Below are 20,159 nucleotides of genomic sequence, written 5' to 3' on the forward strand. Positions count from 1 at the left end.
TACATGAAATTTCAGTGCGGCGCGGCGGCGGCGTCTTGACCGAAACGATTTCTCGACTTTACCACTGCGACCATAACATGCAACGAAAGAGGTGTTACTTTATGCATGAAAAGGAAATGAGATAGGAAGTAAGAAACAAAGTATACGTGAAATGCAATTTCGCAACAGAATAACATTACTGGTAATAATCGCGGTCTATCCACACTTCTGTCTTATAGTATAGGTATTCTTATAGTATAGATATTAAAATTAACTTTTCTAAAATATGTTGATCATCCAAATTTTTTTCCGAAATATGCTGATTATACGTATTTTTTAATAGTAACAATAATAATATATTATTATATATTATTATTGTTACTATTATTAAAAAAATATTATTTTTTTTGTTACCTAAGAAAACTTGAATGAATTATTTGAAATTGAAACGTTCAATCATTGCTGTATCAATTTTAGATAACTATAACATTCTAACAAATTTAAATTTAAATTATAATGCAGTCCAAAAAAATAATTTTCAGTACAAAGATCAATAAAAAATTGACTAACAATTTTTTTTATTACTCAGAAATTGTATAATCATTCACATCCATCTTATAGACTTAGCTTTTCTCGTTACATATCAATTGAAGCTATCGCTAGAATCTATAAAAGTTTTCACTCAACATATGAACTGAAGCATTTGTTACAAATTGATACTGATCTCTTTCCAAAAGTTGAGAATGACCATCTTCAATTCTACTGCTTGTTCAAAGCGCGCATGAATTGGAACTTGTGAAAGAGAGAATGGCATGACAAGAGTATTATTAAAAATATATCCATAATAAAAAATAAATTTTTTAAAAAATTTTATGTACATATATTATGTACATAAAATAAACATTTTATGATGCGGAATTAAAAAAAAATTTATTTATTTTATTTATTTTATTTTATCAGAACATTTATTTTTTAATACGTAATATTTTAATACATAATATTTTTGTAAATAATATCGTAATAGTAAAGTAACTTACATCAATCAACTAATCCCCCAAACTATGTAAATGTCTTTCTTTTTGTAGAAGACATTTCTGCTAAGTTGTAGGAAAATTGTAGGGCCTAATATATTTCGTGACACCGTAACATCCATTTCTTATCTTGTATCAGAAATCGCATTAATATGCCATAATTTTTTGTCCCTCTAAACTTTTTTTAGCTGTGTTTCAATTCATCTTTCCTTTGTAAAAAGAATATTTTAACAAAGACTTTATTTGATTCAAATATTCTATTCATATTTTTGTTCTTTTTAACAAACAATGAATAATCAAGACTATTTTTCAAAGTTTTATTCCAGTTTTTGCGTATTAATAATAATATTTTAATTTATTTTTTTAATCTATTATTTATAATTTATATCAAAATTTAGGATAAAATTCTATTAGGTGTTGGAATTAATTCGTAGCGTTTTTTAATGAAAGAATGTTATTTATTTCACATAAGCATTAAAAAATACATTAATGAAAGTACTTCCCATCACTTGTAAAACGCTACGAATTAATTCCAACACCTAATATTTATTTTATATGCTTTCTAATAAGAAAAAACATTTAAACAATTAGAATATGCATATATAAAATATGTTTTTAAATACACACACACATACATACACACACACAAAACGTATAATACATATCAGAATAATATTATAAAATCTGACTTGAAATTATAGATTGTTTAAAGTGATCTTTGATATATAAACAATATTGTAAATTCACAATTTTATAAATTCACTGCATTTATTTATCATTTTAATCTGTACGTAAACATGTTAATGTATAAGTATACATAGAAAAAATATGGATCTGTAAAAGATAATAGGAATATATATATTTCTGCGGACTATCTCAAAACTCCGAGCATGCTTCATGTCGCTTTCCTGACTTACTTGCGCTTCAGTCACCTATAGCGAAGCGTTTTAGTGGCTGCTTTTGAAATGGAAGAACAGGCGCTCACATGAAAAGGTGGAACACCGGGAAAGCGGACAGATCGGCTAATGAAATTGACTCGAATAGGGCTGCGCCGTAGCTTTTGCTTTGCCTCGCTATAGCCTTTTTTCATTTCATGGAAAAATCTTCAATGAACGAGCTTCAAAGGCGTCTGTCTGGATTGTTTCACAAACACTCCGACTTTTACCTCTCTCGCGAAATTTTGTGAGCGATGAGTTGAGCCGAAGTTTAAATAAGCTGCAGAAGAACGAAAGATTCTTGCCTACGCGACGATGTCTGTTCTCGGCCGATTTCGAGAGAAATTAAAAGAGGAAAACTTCATGAGAATCAGAGATTTTTACATTAATATTAGAAACGTTCATTTTTTTTATCAGTTAATGAAAACAATGAGCACTCATGAGCAACTGATTAAATATTTAAGAGCCTGTTGCTCCGGGAAATTGCTGTTCCACAAAGTCCAATTACTTTTAGGATTTGTAGAGTTGCATTGAAATATTTACGTAAGATTCGTTATAATATTTAATTATCACTAATAGGATTAATATATAGATTTTTAATATTATACATACAATATCGTAACATATTTTAACGCTTTTCAGACTTTCACGAGTATTATCTTGAAAGATACCAGAAGATTTGCCGGTTATCGCCGTGTTTGTATCCATTGCTAATATTAACGTTTCATGAACCTTGCTATTCACTTCATCAGGGCAAGGAGCGCACCGATATTTTTTTTATTAGTGCCATTTAAAAAATCTACAAATACACACTTATTATATAGAATGCAAATATCATTAGGAATGCTTAGATTATGTAGAACTTTAGAAATTTTTAATTTTTGTTTACTGCTTAAAATTTATTACAAACGTAATAAATTAACGGAAAAAAAGAAATTATATAAGTTTTCTGAGAAATATAAATAGTTTAGATTCGAGTTGAAATTATTTTATACTGTAGTTTATACTTTTTCCATACTCTCATCTGCACCAGTAAATTCTATCTGAACGGCCGTTTCTGTCATAATGATGTAGCGGTGTTACCTGGATTAAAGCAGAAGCTGAACTAATTTATATGATTGATTGTGGAAGAGGAAAGCGAGACGGTTTCCAGCTTACAAGGTTATGGGATTACGACGTACTCCGTTGCACGAAATAGTTGAAAACGGTCCGTATGTTCGCCATATACTCAGTGCTAAATGCGGCTGTCTAAATCCTTTAACATAATGAAACTCGAAATCAGGAACCTATATAACATTAAATGATGGCAAAAAATTAAAATTAGTATTTCCCGAATGATCTTACCAAAGCGTTTACAAAATATTTAATAGGGTAATTTACAATTTTTAATTTGATTAAAAAATATATAAATATATAAATATGTGGAGTAAAATTGAACGAGATAAATTTATCTTTTTAATTATTACATTTTCTCAAATTTTTGCTGCTATCTTCTAAGCTTATTAACGTGGAATCCGCATGAACACATAGTGAAATCGTAAACGATCATGAATCTCGGTGTGCGATACGCTGATCTGGCAGCTCGATTAATTAACGCAGTCCTTTAATTAACGAGACCGTCTCTTCACCGTTACCTCAGTCAGAGTCAGCTTTTTATTATTGCCACGTGTAACTCTAGATTACGTTTTGTTCCTTTTCATTTATTTATCGCATGAAAGAAAACAGGGGTTTAGAAATTCTTTAAAAAAAGATATTAGTTTTTTTTTTAGTTACTTAATTATTTACACTTGAAGTTCTTTGTTCTTTGCGTTCTCAGAGACGACGACAGAAGACATATTGATCTTCTTGATACGCCATTTTGACGCATCAATTAATGATTTGCGTCGTGTATCTGATTTTGATCTAATATACTTTTTTCTGTTTTGTGGTTTCTTTTGAGAAATAAAAGTGTAACAATTGTCAAATATAAAGAGCGATTTTATTTACATTTTACTACATTTTACTAGAAAAATCCGTTGTTCTCTCTTTAGAAAAAATTAACAACTGTATAATAAAATTTAGAAACAAAAGTTAATAGATATAATATATTTTCTTAATTTTTTCTACATGTCTAATTCTATAATTACTACACAATTTTAAAATTTTAGTTATCAAATATCAAAATTTACTATAGTATGTATATTTCCTTGAACGTATTATATGTGTAACTATTGTTTGATAATAAGTGTATTTTGTCGTTTACAGCGTAATGTCTTCTTAAGTGTTAAAAAGTCTTTTTCTTATAAAAATCTAATTGCTATCTTACTTTACAATTTTATACACTGAGAAACTTATTTAGTTAAATTAATTAATTTCTTGTTCGGATATGGGCAAACAAATTCTTAGTTGATGCAATAAAATGCTACAATAATCAAATGCTTTGATTCAACTAAATTATTTTGTTATGTCAACCAAGAATTTGTTTGCCTATTTCCACATAAGAAATTAATTGATTCATCTAAATGGGTTTCTCAATGTACTTTTAGCATTTAAATTTTTAATAACAGTATTATATATTACATATATTTATTATAAATGGTTTTACAAAACTTTTTGTCTAATCTTGAAATATACATTTTATACACATTTAAACGAAAGTGAAAAATTTATTTGTTAATAAAAAATTATTTGAGAATTTAGAACAAAAGTATTTCACGCAAATGCGGCTATTAATGAATACCTCATATTATCTTGGATGACACTTTTACCGTACTTAAAAAACATAACTTTTATCGTTCATACTTAAGAAAAATTAACTTAATCCCTCATTTTTACCTTTTTCGCTCATCATACTGAAACATGAATGATAATATTTTCTTTAATGTTCGAGAAAAGTAAAGTACTAAATAAACGATTATGAGAAATAAAGTTATAATTTATATATTATATTTAAAAGCAATTAACATTTTTATATTTTATAAAAATATGAATCAATAATAATTTTGCTGTAATTAATTTGTACCAAAGATGCAAACGTCAAATATTATTTCATCTAATAATAGATACGATATTTGTTTTGCAATAAAGAATCTGTAACGAAGATTCGACATCAAGATGTTCACAAAAAATTATAATTATTAATTAAGAAAACATTTGGTAAGATTTCTCGATATGTTATGTATTGTAAAATAAATAAAATAAATTATTTATATATAATTACTGACAAATATATTCTCAGAAAATATTCTTGAAAAATGTCGTTTATAATAAATGCGCGACAAAAGATGAATGGAAAATTCATTACACTATAAAATCGAATACGAAAATGATAAAGATAAATATAATAAATACGATGCAAAGATTTAGTTTGCGATATATAGTGACTACAAATTGTCCTTTGAGTTTACTAACATTTTTTAATATAACGTTGTGACATTAAAAAGTACTGTTATATATTAAATATTTATTAAAATATTGTTAAAAATTTATTTTATTAAATATTTTTATTTTATTATAAAATTTATTTTATTAAATATTTTTAGATAGAATAAACGATATCTAATGAAATAAGATAATAAATGTTAAATGTATAAAAATATTATATTTTGTTGCATGTATTTGATTTTTTCAACATCTTTCAAAAAAAATGTTACACAACATTATATGTCAGATAATAAATGATATACATATTTGGATGTTTTAATAATTTAAATAAATTACATCATCTTTTTGAAATTTATTAATTTTAGCATTTATTTTGTTAAATATAAAATGTGCGTAGAATTGTCATTAGAGACGTGTAAAAGGAAAATATGAAAAAAAAGGTTTCAAGTTACAAACTGTTTCACGAAAATGTAGTTGCGCGTGCTTTACATACGAAATACTCGTTTTGGTAATGAAGTTTTGGCCGAGAATACTTTTGAAGTATCGGTAATGCACGCGCTTGCAGAATGGGACTATAACAAGCGACCGCGAGTTAATTAACTTGCATCATGCGTTTCTCAAAATTACTGTCTGTTTCGCACTAATTCTTGTCATCGTGTTGCATCAAACATATTCGGGAATTATTTCTCATGTAATTATTACTTTCATCTTGCAATTTTATAAAAACAATTAAAATCAATGTTTATTTGTATATATATATTAGGTGTTGGAATTAATTCGTAGCGTTTTACAAGTGATGGGAAGTACTTTCATTAATGTATTTTTTAATGCTCATGTGAAATAAATAACATTCTTTCATTAAAAAACGCTACGAATTAATTCCAACACCTAATATATATATATATATATATATATATATATATATATATATATATATACATCGATCGCCCAATTAATATATTCACCTATATACTTAACGCTTTGATTCTAGTGTGATATGAAGAGAAATGTATTAACAGATTAAATCACATACTGAAAACAATATTAAATGTTACTGAAAATATCGATATCCGTGATCCTATTTTAACATTGCATTTAACGCAACAAAACTGTATATCGACAAACTATTGAAAACACATCCGTGCTTAGTATACAAAGTGCTATAACAAATATTTTAAATAAAAAATAAATCAGTAATAAACTTTAACACAAAGATTGGATTATTTGTAATCCTCTTTGCTTATTGATTACACAAGTTTTAATTGTAATGCGATAATGACTTCGTATTTGTATTTCATATAATTAATGAACAACTGTCAGTTTTGTGATGAGATGTGTGTGTGTTATGTGTGTGTGTGTTGTTGACTTTGTATTTTATATTTCATATAATTAATGAACAAATGTCAGTTGTAACAATTACACTCATTTAGAAATGCAATTATGTTGCAAAAAATAATATTAAATTAAGCTGTATGAGATGTATCGAATCTTTTTTAGGAACATTTATTAAAATTTATGTTACACGAAAAATTAATGTAGATACTGACATAAATAAGAAGAAAAATTAATTTTTCCAGCCGGTTTTAATTTTTTCACCTCGTTTTAAAATAATAAAAATTACAAGATTGTTAATTAGTTAGAAATGAAAATTACGTACAACTCAGATTGTAAATATTTTACGTAACTCTTTATGAGATTAAACGCTCTTTTTTCTTATGAGACGTTAAGAATTGGCGAAACAAACTTTGAAGGCAGTTATTACTCTGGAATAGTGAAGAGAAAAAAAACTCAACGAAAACGATGAGAAGAATAGTTATTTGTGGAAATAACATAATGCTTTCATTAAGAATTTTTTGAGATTTAAAAAATTCATTTATATAATATTATTTTTTATATGGTTTTATTTGCTCCGATTATTTTTTTAGTGCTTGATAATATAAAATTTTTAATTAATTAAGACAATAAATAAAAAAAATTGTATGGATATAAATTTAAATAAAACGTGCTAAAAGTAACATTGTTATAAGAATAAAATGTTACAAAATATTATTTAATTTTTATTATATATATGTATATATATATATATATATATATGTGTGTGTGTGTGTGTGTATGTATAAAAGAAGAGAGAAGACTAGACACGCTTCAATTAAAATTCTGAAAAAGTAAGAAAAAAAAGACGAGTCGCTAGCTCTTTACGTCACACCGTCGCATTACCACACTGGTAAAACCTGAAAGCAATTATTCTCATAAGATATTACAATGATAAAAAAATGTCTAACGGTATCTGAAGGATCGTTAAATGATTTCGCGCATCGCAATGAGTATTTGTTTTCTTCAGAATTCTTTGAAACCTCCAAAAGTCGTTACGTCAACAGAAACTGTTATGCTCTTTACAGGAATTTATTACTTCCTTCTTCTTCTATCTATAATGGTTTATTCAGAAACTACGCAGTTTCATTAAAACTTCACGCAGTAGTGAACTTTCAAGATAATATGATATTACTAAGATGCGGCATTTATCTTTGAAATCTTTTAATGCATTCTTGTAGCGTTGAACATTATTTACGTCGCTAGTACGATATAATACTAAATATTACACTTTTAAGAACATTCTTAAAATTTGAGATATTTATTCGCTTTATTTATTCGCTTTTGTGAGTATGAATCATCAATTCAAAACATTTTTGCATATTTTCGGAAAAATATGAAACTCGAAATAATAAAAGGAAAACGTCTTTAGTAATTTAATTTTAATTCATTTATATTTAAAAGACACTATTTTCAACAAATTCCAAACATGTTTATCTTTTTACTAACATTTGAATTTTTTTACAAAAATTATGAAGGGTTTACGGATACACGAAGTAATCTTTCATCAAAAACATAAGAAGGAGAATCATAATATATATAGAATTTATCAAGGGAAAATGTGATTTACAATAGGTACTCCTTCTTAAAAATTACTTTATACGATATTGACACTGCTTTGTATAACATTCTGTATACAAAAAATATAATAAGAACAATTTGTATATCTTAACAAAGCAATATTTTTGATGATAGAATCTTTTCAATCAATTCTATAATACGAACAAGATATATAGAGAACAGACTTTCAAAATGCATTTTGTTCAAAATTTGTAATTTTCGGAAAACGAGAAAGAAAGAAACTACGCACACAAGAAAACTACGCACACAAGAAAACTACTTTACAGAAAATAACAATATGTCAATCAGTAGGATGTGAAATATTAAACAAAATTGCTTAACAATTGCTAAAAATGTTAAACAAATGTATTTATTTCTAGTTAAAAAACAATGCACTTTGAAATATCTGTTTTTATATAAATTAACGATGAAAAAATGCTTTCTGACTATCTCAAAGTAGCTTATAATGTAAGTCATTCAACACTGAACACTACGCCATCTCTAATTAAAAAAAAATGAAATTTTGGATAAAATGCATTTTGAAAGTTTGCTTCTCATATGTTCAAAGCAATTAGAGGATTTACTTTTGAAATTGTCCGAATTTACTTATTAAATATTTGCCAATATTTTATGAAACATATATATAAATGCGGGCAGTATAGAACTCTAAGTTTGAAGCAAGATTTAATAGGTTCGCGGGTATCACCTCGGGAAAAGAAGAGAAGGGAGGATGACGTTTCATTTTCTAGCCTATTTCAGCTGATTCGATCGTGAAGCGTGATTTTACAACACAGCGTAACTCTCTAGCGTGTTTTCGTGATCTCAATGTAACTTCGAGGATTACCCCGTCAAGTCGCGTTTACATTGCGCGTTTACCTTCTAGCTACGTCATCCTATTTTCCTGCGGGGCTCATTACTTCTCTTAAGCCCGACTCTCTCGCGACGTCGACGGTTTTGCAAACATCGCGGTTCAGATTAGGGCGACAATTTCGAAGCTTAAACGCAGCTTGGTAGTAGCTCATGTGCTGCATTTTGCACCAGATGTAGGTATTTGACTAACCAATTGCAATTAACGGCGGTTTACTGGACAACAACTGCGTTCGAGAATGCTAGAGAATGCTCACAGATCGTAATAGATATATGCATAAGAAAGAAAACAAAGTGTGGCGTCAAACGATAATTCTTTGATTTTTTTTACTTTACTATATAAATTTTATTAATTTCTGATAACTTCTTGCTAAATAATTGCTTGTATTTTATAATAATTAGTGCTTATTTAACAAAATTATAATGAGTATGTACTTTTGCTGTGAAATACTTTGTGTGCATGTGTAAATAATAAGAAAACATATTTTTAAAACATAATACACGTAATATATATCTTGAAGCGCAATAATTATGATAAACGCAACAGTTTTCTTAATCGTTGATTTTTCTTTAGTAATAATCTGAACGAACTAATAGTTTTTGAATTATATCGCAACGACAAAAATCTTTTGAAAATACGTATCTTTTTAAAGAAAACATTGTCTGTAAAATTGTCAAAATGTTTCTTTAAAATTATACTCACAGATTCTAGAATACTTCATTATGCAATGCATACATATGCAATTTACGTAATGCATGAATTTCATACTAACTACTACTAACAATCCCATTCAAAGAATATCTGTCGAGTAACCACAAGAATATCCGGTACTAGGACGATTCGCGAGATTGTTCATCGAGATACAATCGCGGTTCTAATTGCATCGCTATTCGATTTATTGTTCGCGTGTATGTATTTTGCGTTGTCACGCAGTACCGCAGCGGAAATGCAGCTGGTCGCAGATGAATTTGCCCAACCCCTCAATCCTTTGCCCGTTTCCTCTAGGTCGACTCTCAATCACAAGAGCCCGACGTTTCAAATGAGATTCGGTTAACGTATGGTGAGGTAATGGACAAATGCCTCAACCGACCAGAAAGTGCTTATGAGATAGCCTCAAATCGCCTCGAATCCATAATTACGCTCCGTTAAGTCCACTTTATGTCCTTTAGTCTCTTGGATCATAGAAGATATTTTTGAACGAACCACATGATGCTGTCAGGATATTCTGTTTATGTGGTTCGAGTTGTCGGAGTATATTCATAGAGCATATAATAAGATTAATCAATTTTTTGATAAGTTCAATCAATAATTATAACATAAATGTTGTATTGCTTTTTCTAATTATTTATTTAACAATAATATTAGTAATTTCTATTTTTTTAATAATTTCATAACAATTATTAAAAACGTAACATTACTATCATTTTGCTCGAATTATTAAAACACAAAAATATACACAATATATAAAAGTGATTTATAAAGTGATTTATTCTAATATAAAATATGTATCCTCAAAAATTTTCTAGGTTAACATTAAATATAATTACAATCAATCGCTAATCTTTGCATAAATACATGTTTAAGTTTAAATATAGTTGCCGAATAATTTTGGAAAAGTTGAACAGCTTTGCGTTAAATCGATCAAATTACCCTTGATGTGTTTGCTCAATATTTTAACAAGCTCTTTAGCAACGTAATAGCTTTCTTAGTACAAGTTAAAATTTAATGAACTATTCCAGGTTGCTATTGGCACTATACAAAAAACTAAACGATTTCTGTATTGTAATTACATGAAATTTACCGAAAGATAATATAAAGATAATAATTATGATATAACATTTTTGTACACTAAATTAGTTTACAAATTTATTAATTTTAGCACGTGTCAATTATATCGTACACGTCTAATTTTCTCTTTTCAATTTTTCACAGATGATTGCCTCGAGCTATTGGCGTGAGCCAAAACGTCGGAACTGTGCAATATCTTAAGCACTCGACGAAGTACGATGACTTCTGCGGCGAGTAGAAATCTCTCGGGAAAATCACAAAAAGGATCTGAAAAGAAGTCACAAATGGCCGTAGCCGAGAATCGATATTGCAACGCGACAAGTAAAAGTTTCCGAGGTTGGAGGATCTGCCTTCACGATGAGTCAGCTGACGAACGGTATCTGGTCGACCTTTTACGAGATCGATGCCTGTAGATTTTAAGGCGTATCACGACATTTTAATCCCTAAGAGTGAGTCAAGAAAAAATTCGAGAAGAAGACAACGATGACACGTTCGGTCATTTGTTGAAAAATTAGTATCAGCATTCACGCAGAAAACGAAAAAAAACACTGCATCAACGGCAAAAATGAGTTTCTTCAGTTCCCTACAGGAATACGTGACGAACAGCGTGGCTAGTTTTAGTTTGAGTCCAAAGAGGTTCTCCTTCAGTCGTGAGGACTCGAAGGGTGATACTAGTGGGACCGGAAGAAGCAGTTCTACTGGAAGCGTTACCTCAACGACCAATACTAGCACGTCCGCTGCTCAGCAAGCTACGCCACATGGTTTTCCCAAGGTACGTAATTAAAATGTGTTGGAGAATAAACGAAGAATCTTGTATATTTTTTTACCATATACTCTTATTTTCTAAGATTTCAATTCCTTTTAATATAAAATAAAAATACAATATTATTATCACAATAAATGACGACTATTTATATTTATAAATTTTTTAATCTTATTTCTCTTTACTGTTAATATACTCGTAATGATTAAAACTAAAAGTATGTCATTATAGAGACTATATTATACCAGTTTTATTCGTTACAGCAAAAACACATTCAGCAATCATTTATTGATGATGAATTAATAATTTATTGTCAATATCAATAATTTATTATATTCATTGCATAAACATTCATTCTATCGTACTTAATTCTTAACAAACTTATTGTATATCGATGGTTAAATCTGCCTTAATTAATTAAATAAATATACGGTTCAAAAATTGCTTATACGATTTTAATGTGTAGTGTTGCGAATTTATACAATTTTAAATTGACGAAAACATTGTAAATTAATTAAATTACACACTAAGTATTACAGCAAAAAGGCATCATTTTATGCAAATAAGAAGAATAACATATTTTACGAATTACTTTAGTCATACTGAATGATTTTATTAATAAACAAATATTTTCTGACACTCATTCCAATAATTAAATGTTATTGTATAATGATAAGAATTTGATAGAATTTGAATAGAATAAAATAACTTGAATTTGTTCAATTAAACGTATTTTTTATTAATTCGTAAGCAAATAATTTCATTATCTTAAATGGCATTCCTTTTTTTCAATGTGCAATCGAGCAATTGATAGCCACGCAAATTTCCTCGGGCAAATAACACGATAAATTTTAATACGAATCCTAATAGTAAATCTAATTGCATAAAACCAAGATTAACTTCTTATGAGAAGTACGAGATTGACCAAAGGTCGATCGTATTTTTTCTTAATTAAAGAAACTAAGAAAGATGACATTAAAGAGGATATATTACGATCGAAGAATGCACAGAAAAGCAATTGTTGTTGCTCATTTAATGGAAAAGTCAATTTATTGATTACCAATATGCACTAGAAGCAGTAATTAACTGCTTGTTACATCAGTGTTAATTTATGCAGACATAAAAAGTTTAATTCTCTCACGACATTATTTTCCGATATTATCAATATTGGGAATATAAATTATTCTGGTACAACATTAAGTATGCGCCAGAGAAATTTTAACAATGCGAATTTACGATTTCCGACTCCAATCGGAATTTATTAATATACAATGCATCAATTGGGACATATTTCTCTAATAAGCATGACAGATATTATTATGCAAACGAACGGAGGCATATGCTTTCAACGATGAATTATTATATTGAACGCATAATAATATATAGCTACAGTTTATTTGATATTTAGAGTATATATTGTCATCAGTCATTCGTTTAAATGAACGAGCAAATGTGAATTTATCAAATCTTATATAAACGTGTAAAAAAGAGATATAGGAAAATATTTTTAACAAAATAATATCTTATATCAACGTCAATGCGTTAATTGAAACATCTAAACTAGAATTGATGAAAATGTTTTATAAAAAAACATACTGAAATAAGTATTGTCAAATGTAATTATTATGTAATTTTTTTCTTTTGTATAAACAATAATATTTTTCATTTAGATTATTTTTCAAATACATATTAATTTACATGTAGTATCTATGTTAAGTACTAAATTAAATTGAATTAAATTAATTTAATATTAAATTAAATTAAATCAGATATATTTAGATTATTATTATCATTATTATTATTTGTCAAAAACAACGATTATATAGCAAATTATATATGATATTAATATTAAATAATTACTAAATGCATTTAGATATAGTTACTATTATATTTTCTTTAGCCATTTCAATTAGATTTCGTACAGCATCTCTGAAATTTTACTTTTCTTTTAGGTTGTGCCACCTCCAGGAACTGTCACATCGTCGCACTCTCTTTCACGTAGACGCACTCTCGAATGCACTCCAGCTTCGGGATTGACGGTACATCCTGCGACAGGAAGTGGTGCCACATCACCGAGGCGAGTTGGCTCCTTTCGACGGAGCGGTGGATCCAGTGATCGACCGCCTCTAATGTTCTGCCGTCGTAGACTATCCTGGCCGGAGGTCGATATACAAGCTACTTCCGGGTAAGTATCCCGAGTAACGAGCGTGCATCTTACAGTGCCAAGAAATTGTCGCACTTCCGATACCAAATACACGACTGCATGTAGATTGCTATGAATTTAAATGTAAGCAAAATAACAATGATATTTATAATGATATAAATTTATAGGTGTTAAAAGTGAAAATATATAACTTCTAAATAAATAAAATAATAATGAAACAGTATCATAGAATCTTATTATGACAAGCAGAACGTAGTTAATAAAATTCTATTATAAATTAACATTACAATCATTACATTAAATGATATACTCGATACACATTATTTCGAAACAGATTATATTAATTTAACAATAACAAATGATGTGATCATAAAAAAATATATTTAATTATTAAATTAAAGTTAATAATTGATTATGTTGTTATATAGAATTATTATTCTTATTATTTATTATTATTAACGTTATTTTTCACATCATTAAGAAGACGAACGTAATTATTGAATTAGCAGAATTTACGAAATGAGATATCAAAACGATGTTTCAGAGGAAGCTTATCTTTCGGATTTAACGTGCAATAGTGTCCTTTGTTCACGCTCGAGCAAATAATTTCATTTGATTGCTCATCGAATCCTCACGAATATTCTGAGATTCTCTTCGCATAATTTCAAATGTCTCAATCGAATTTCCAGTAAGGCATTGCCTCTGTTGTGAGCTAGCTATTCAACGCTTTAATCCAGTTACACTAGCGTTGTGCACTAAGCTTTCCAGTTAACTACATTCTCATCCTCTGCTTCTATCGAAGAACGTTTCAGAGCAAATCACACTCTTCGCGACACACACACACACACACACACACACACACACACACACACACACACAAAATATACACAATTTCTCTCTCTCTTTTAAAAAGTTTCCATCATTTTTGTAAATTATGACGATGAACTGCAGTCCAGAACGCAGGAGAGACGAACAAACAATGGTGGCATTTTCATCGTGGAATTTTGCGTGCATATTGCGGCGAATGCACTTTTAATAAGGCCGCTGCGATGCATTGCGACCTTTCTCTTAAGCTGCTTCGTTGCATATGCATAAGCGCAGCCGGCCATTTAGCACGAGCTGTTAATCTCTTTTTAAAGCCTGCCTTCCCTTCTTTTCTCTAACACACCTTCAGCGAATAGTTCTGTCACAATCTGGATTTTCTTTCACGCAATATTTTGATATGTGGTAAATCTAAAATATTCCATGAAATTGTAATCAACACAATAATTGGGTTTTTATTACAGCAACGCGATATTTATAAGCCGATGAGATAGGCTGATCGTAAATAATAATTGTGCTCTTGCATATATTGAATATTTTTACAACGTGTCTAACAAACGTAAAATGACAAAATGAATATAATATCAAAATTTGATGAAACTTTCGTTTATCTGTTCCAAAAGCAAATAGGCAATTTTATCTTTTTTTTTTATAAAAATATAACATACTATATATGTGTACCTCTCCATATAATACATTTATTAAATTTTATATTATTTAATATAAATTATATTGAATTATCAAATATAAAACTTTTACAAAGATAAACATGTTTTTCCAAAAGTTTTCTTATTTTAAAATTTGAAAAGTTTAACAGATTTATTGTATTTTTCACTTTACAATATTTGATTAATACAATTGGATTTATATAAAATGTAACACAGTACAAATATTATAAAGTAACTCTGATATATTTATGAAGTTTTATTAAGAAATAAGAATGATAAATATCTATATGAAGTAATAAATAATAATTACAATTTTCCCACATGTATTACAACTTGTAATACATATGGCACTGAATCTGCTACTTTGTATACTTTGGACATAAATCCTGCTCGCTAAAAATGCCATACATCCCAAACAAATGGGATATACAAGACAACAAACTAAACAAAGAATATAAGAGTAAAGTACTTATATTTTGTTATACAACATGCTTTTCTATTCCTTTATACTCATATATCACGAAATAACCACTAAGTCTTTTGCACACCCTACAGTAATCATTTTATTACAAGATAGATTATAATTTATGATGGCCCTACTCAATACAGTGACAAATCGGTTTAACTCACAATAATTTCATTAATATTAACAGTAAGAAACAGAAATCATAACACAATACTAATATAACATAAAGGCATGTAACAAAGTTGCGGGAAAATTATCTACTTCTTCTATTTTTTCTAACTTCTGCGGCGTAAATCCCAGCTCGGCGTATTAGCCGGAGTTACCCTACGCATCGACGATTACATGAATAAAATATTCTTTTATCTCGGGTTTATGATTTCTCCAAAGTCTATTATTATATTAATACAGTCGGTCTCGAAGAAGAATAAGTACAAGAATAATAAACATCTTAACTCATTGTTCTTTGAACTTTATTTTATACACTCTAGAAACTCCCACGTAATGTAACAAAGGAGCAGTAAAGTTGACGCAAAGTACGGTTGCGTTCTTTTGTACAAGTTTCCTGTTTTGTGTGCCTCTATATACATTTTCTTAAGACGCGTGTGCCATGTTGCATGAATATTAGGGTTGATTTATTTGTACCAGAAGGAAAACCTATGATTATGTGGCATTAAACGAGAAAAAACATTGGTCTACTATATTTATTAAAAGAATTTATGATCAATTTTATTTACCAGAGATACTTGTCAAAAAATATCAAAAAAATTCCTGATATTTTTCAGAAGTTATTTTGTTAAAAATGATAATATTCATTATCATTATTAATAACAAACATTATCATTATTAAGTAGTTTATTATCAATTAATATTTGATATCTTGATTTATATAATAAATATTAAACAAAATGCATATATACATATATTGATCTAATTCATACACATAGTATATGTGTATGAATTTTTAACATCAAATATATAATTTTTATCAGCTTGATTAATATTTAAAAACCGCTGTTGTAAATATAATGAATGTGGCATATTTCTAAATCTGATTAAATTTATGTTTTTAATTATTTACATGTTTATTTATTTTTGAGTTATTTTTGACTTATTTTGAATGTAATTTTTATTTTTTAAATAAGATGATTAAAATAGTCGGCTTTCATTTAACACAATCGCTCTTGCTGCATTGTTAGGATTATAGATATCATATACAAATGAGATTCTTGTTTGTTGTTCGATATTATTGTAGTAACAATAAAATTTGTTTGTGTAATTAAAACTCATATGCTCGCATAAAATTCTGTGATAGGTCAAGACCTTCATGAAACGTTCCGGGACATTTTTCCGATTTCATTTAGTTTTCAAATAGTTCTTTTTCTGTCAAAGCTTTGTATGCTATCGTGATCCGATTCTCATTGCCCTAAATTTAATACGAATATTTCTCATCTTTTTTGCTATATGTCACGTATATTAATTATTCAGCCTCTTTACACAGTGAATAATGAAAATTTACAGACCTAAGACTCATTAAGAGTTTAGGAGGAGGAAAATTCGATTTACTCGCTTCTACAAATAATTTCGAGCACATTTCACATGGAAATAATGTTCTCAACATGTATGCCGAAAAAAAATTTTCAACAATTTTCAAAGCGGCCGATGAAAACAACCTTCCGTTTGTTCCAAATCCGAGAACCACCTTTTCCATCAAAGAGAAGAGACATATCGAGGTCTGACCATTCGATGACCCCAATTCGCTCGTAGAATCGCTCGTAGAAGCCGCTGTAATCAAAGGCTACTATCCTTCTAGCATGACATCCTTTGTATAAGCGTCCTCGAGGCCCGCGATTCCACGAAACTGACTTTAGACCAAGCTACTCGCCATTCATCGAATTTCAAAGCCGCTCACCTTGCATGATAACGAGATATTCTCATATCGATATGCCGTTTCCAGATCGTACTGCTGTAAAAATGAAAATTGATAATATTATACACTCGGTCGATAATGAAAACATATAAAAATTAATAGAATATTTTATAACTTTAGTATAATTTCTAAGTAAAAAAATAAGCATTCGGGTTATGACTTTTGAATAATAAAACTGCGAAGAATCTCATTTGAGAATCTCATTTATTCATGGAACAGTACATTTGTTAATGTAATCTTTTGATGTAACAAATCACCGTTTTTTGTTGGCATCGACAATAAATTTTGCATCGATGAATTTCCACAATGAAACCTCATGTCTTAATGAAACTAGAAGCTGTCACGAAGTAATAGATGTCATGTTCTTCAAGAGAACGCCTTGCTTATGGAAGATATTATATCTTACACGTACAAGTAGCAAATCTTAACCGCACGCTTGGCAAAGAGATAGAACGAAGATCTCAGAATGACCTATTTCCGGGAAAAGATGAAAAAGGATCCGTGACTTCCTTTTTATGTCACAATTTTTAACATTGTTATTTCCCGGCAATTACAGAATGACGACAAATGTTGAAAGATAATTGCTCTAATTTTCTTAATCATATTTTTTACATAAACTGTAAGAAAAATATTTGACTGATTTAAAAATTGTATTTTTATACTTAATTAAAGATGAATAAAATTTTTAGTTTAAATATTAACATGCAAAAATCATTGTATACTAAACAATAATTCTCATGTATATAAATTAAAAAGCACGCTGTTGGTTTAATCACTTGCACAGTTACTCCTTGGATTTAGTCTAACGGAGAATCACCCGTTGCCTTAGATAATATGGCAACATCTCCCCCAGCAAGACATCTCACTTGAGACTAGCAAATGAAGTTAGACACAGCAGGTGTAACTTAATCAACGTTGACGACGTTGACGAGGAACTCGTATGAAGGAAGGAAATAAACAATGAAAAGTTCATTACTTCGTAATGGAGGACGATACCAGTCTTGGTTTGATGACGTAACATTATGTTACATGTTATATTACCTGTTTCCTTGCAAAATTTTCTTTGAAACGAAGTGGAAGTACGAGACATGCATTATAATGCATGATGTACTGCAAATATATAACAGTATCAGTATCCTGATTCATGTGCATTTAATCTTTTTTTAACAAGAATTTAGCGAGATTATTTGGCGAGCGATCAATATCACATCTTATTGTGCATACAGAAAATATTTTACGCTGTAGTCTTCATATTCTTCACTCCATTATTAATTTTACTTCCTTAGACAGTTGAATTCTTATTCTGTTATAAGTTTATATCTGACATTTATTGCATCTGTCTTATATCCGAACAAAATCTGAATGCTGCAAAATTTCTTCAAGGTTATATATTAATTAGTTATATTAAAAGAGTCCTCTATTTTTGATAATATAACTATTTCAAACAAGAATAAATGAATGTCTAATATAATTTTAAGCTTTAGTATATCAACATAGAAATTGAATAATTATAATAATTGTGTCAATGTTATTTTATTTGTAACTTATAAAATTTATATTCGTATAAAACGAGTTTCAATTATAAGATTTCGTTTTGTGTTTTCAAATATTTGAATTATATATTCTGAATCTCGAAGTATTGAATTGAAGCTGTGTATCTTGACTAGATTTACATACTTTATGCTTAATATTTAAATTTCTTTTTAATAATAGAACATTTATGATTCGTCCTTTTAATTAAAAATATTATTTGATAGATCTTAGTTTGTAAAACTTTCAATAAAATTAAATTTGTCAAAGCAGTTGCATACTTGAAAATATCCAAGCAAATAACAAAAAAATAAATAAATCAGTTCAAATCAATTTAGCATAACGAAAAATGCTGTAAATCGGAATAATTTTTGTGACACAATGATTGTATCATTGTAATACTTTATAAAAAGAATATACGCTCAGAGCGTAAATAAATCTACTTATTGCAAAGAGAATGTTGTTACTTGCTATGATAATGTCTCACATTTTCTTGAAAAGGACTTTCTCAAAATAGGTCATGAAAAATAAAGTTCACTTATTAAGTTTTTTGTAGCCCTCGAATTGATGTAATTCAAATGAAAGTGTTATAGATTTTATAAGAAAAATTTTAACTTTCGAACTTCTTTATTAGGAACCAGAATGTCAGTATTTGCTCATTTTAAAATAAAAAATTGTCGATTTGAAATATTTATACAAAAATATATATATATTTTTTAATAGAAATTATTTGATAATTTTTTGCTGCATAAAGTTTCTAAGACTAATGAATAAAATTTTACTTCCTTCGATATAAACACTAAACAAATAAAGTAAAATAACAGTAAAATTCTTAATGTTCTAATTTTAAAAAAATTTAAATACTTCTAAACTGTTCCATTGTTTAAATAAATGTGATAAAATTTATACAATCTTATCTTTTAA

The 20,159-nt window shown here is 28.4% G+C and overlaps 1 protein-coding gene across 6 annotated transcripts in view; it reads left to right on the forward strand.

Moving 5' to 3' along the window:
- unc-13-4A (BAI1 associated protein 3) overlaps nucleotides 1-20,159 on the forward strand; it is a 102,505-nt gene that overhangs the window by 44,477 nt on the left and 37,869 nt on the right. For all 6 annotated transcript variants that reach the window (XR_015545228.1, XM_087406626.1, XM_087406625.1 and 3 more), the window contains 2 exons: nucleotides 11,040-11,667; nucleotides 13,611-13,843. Coding sequence is in view for 5 of the 6 variants with exons in the window: in XM_087406626.1 (XP_087262752.1) it covers nucleotides 11,461-11,667; nucleotides 13,611-13,843 (440 nt within the window). In the remaining variant the exon portion in view is untranslated. The remainder of the gene's footprint in view (nucleotides 1-11,039; nucleotides 11,668-13,610; nucleotides 13,844-20,159) is intronic.

Source organism: Acromyrmex echinatior, chromosome 5 (genome assembly GCF_024713525.1).
Source record: "Acromyrmex echinatior isolate Ae372 chromosome 5, ASM2471352v2, whole genome shotgun sequence".
Taxonomy (NCBI): domain Eukaryota; kingdom Metazoa; phylum Arthropoda; class Insecta; order Hymenoptera; family Formicidae; genus Acromyrmex; species Acromyrmex echinatior.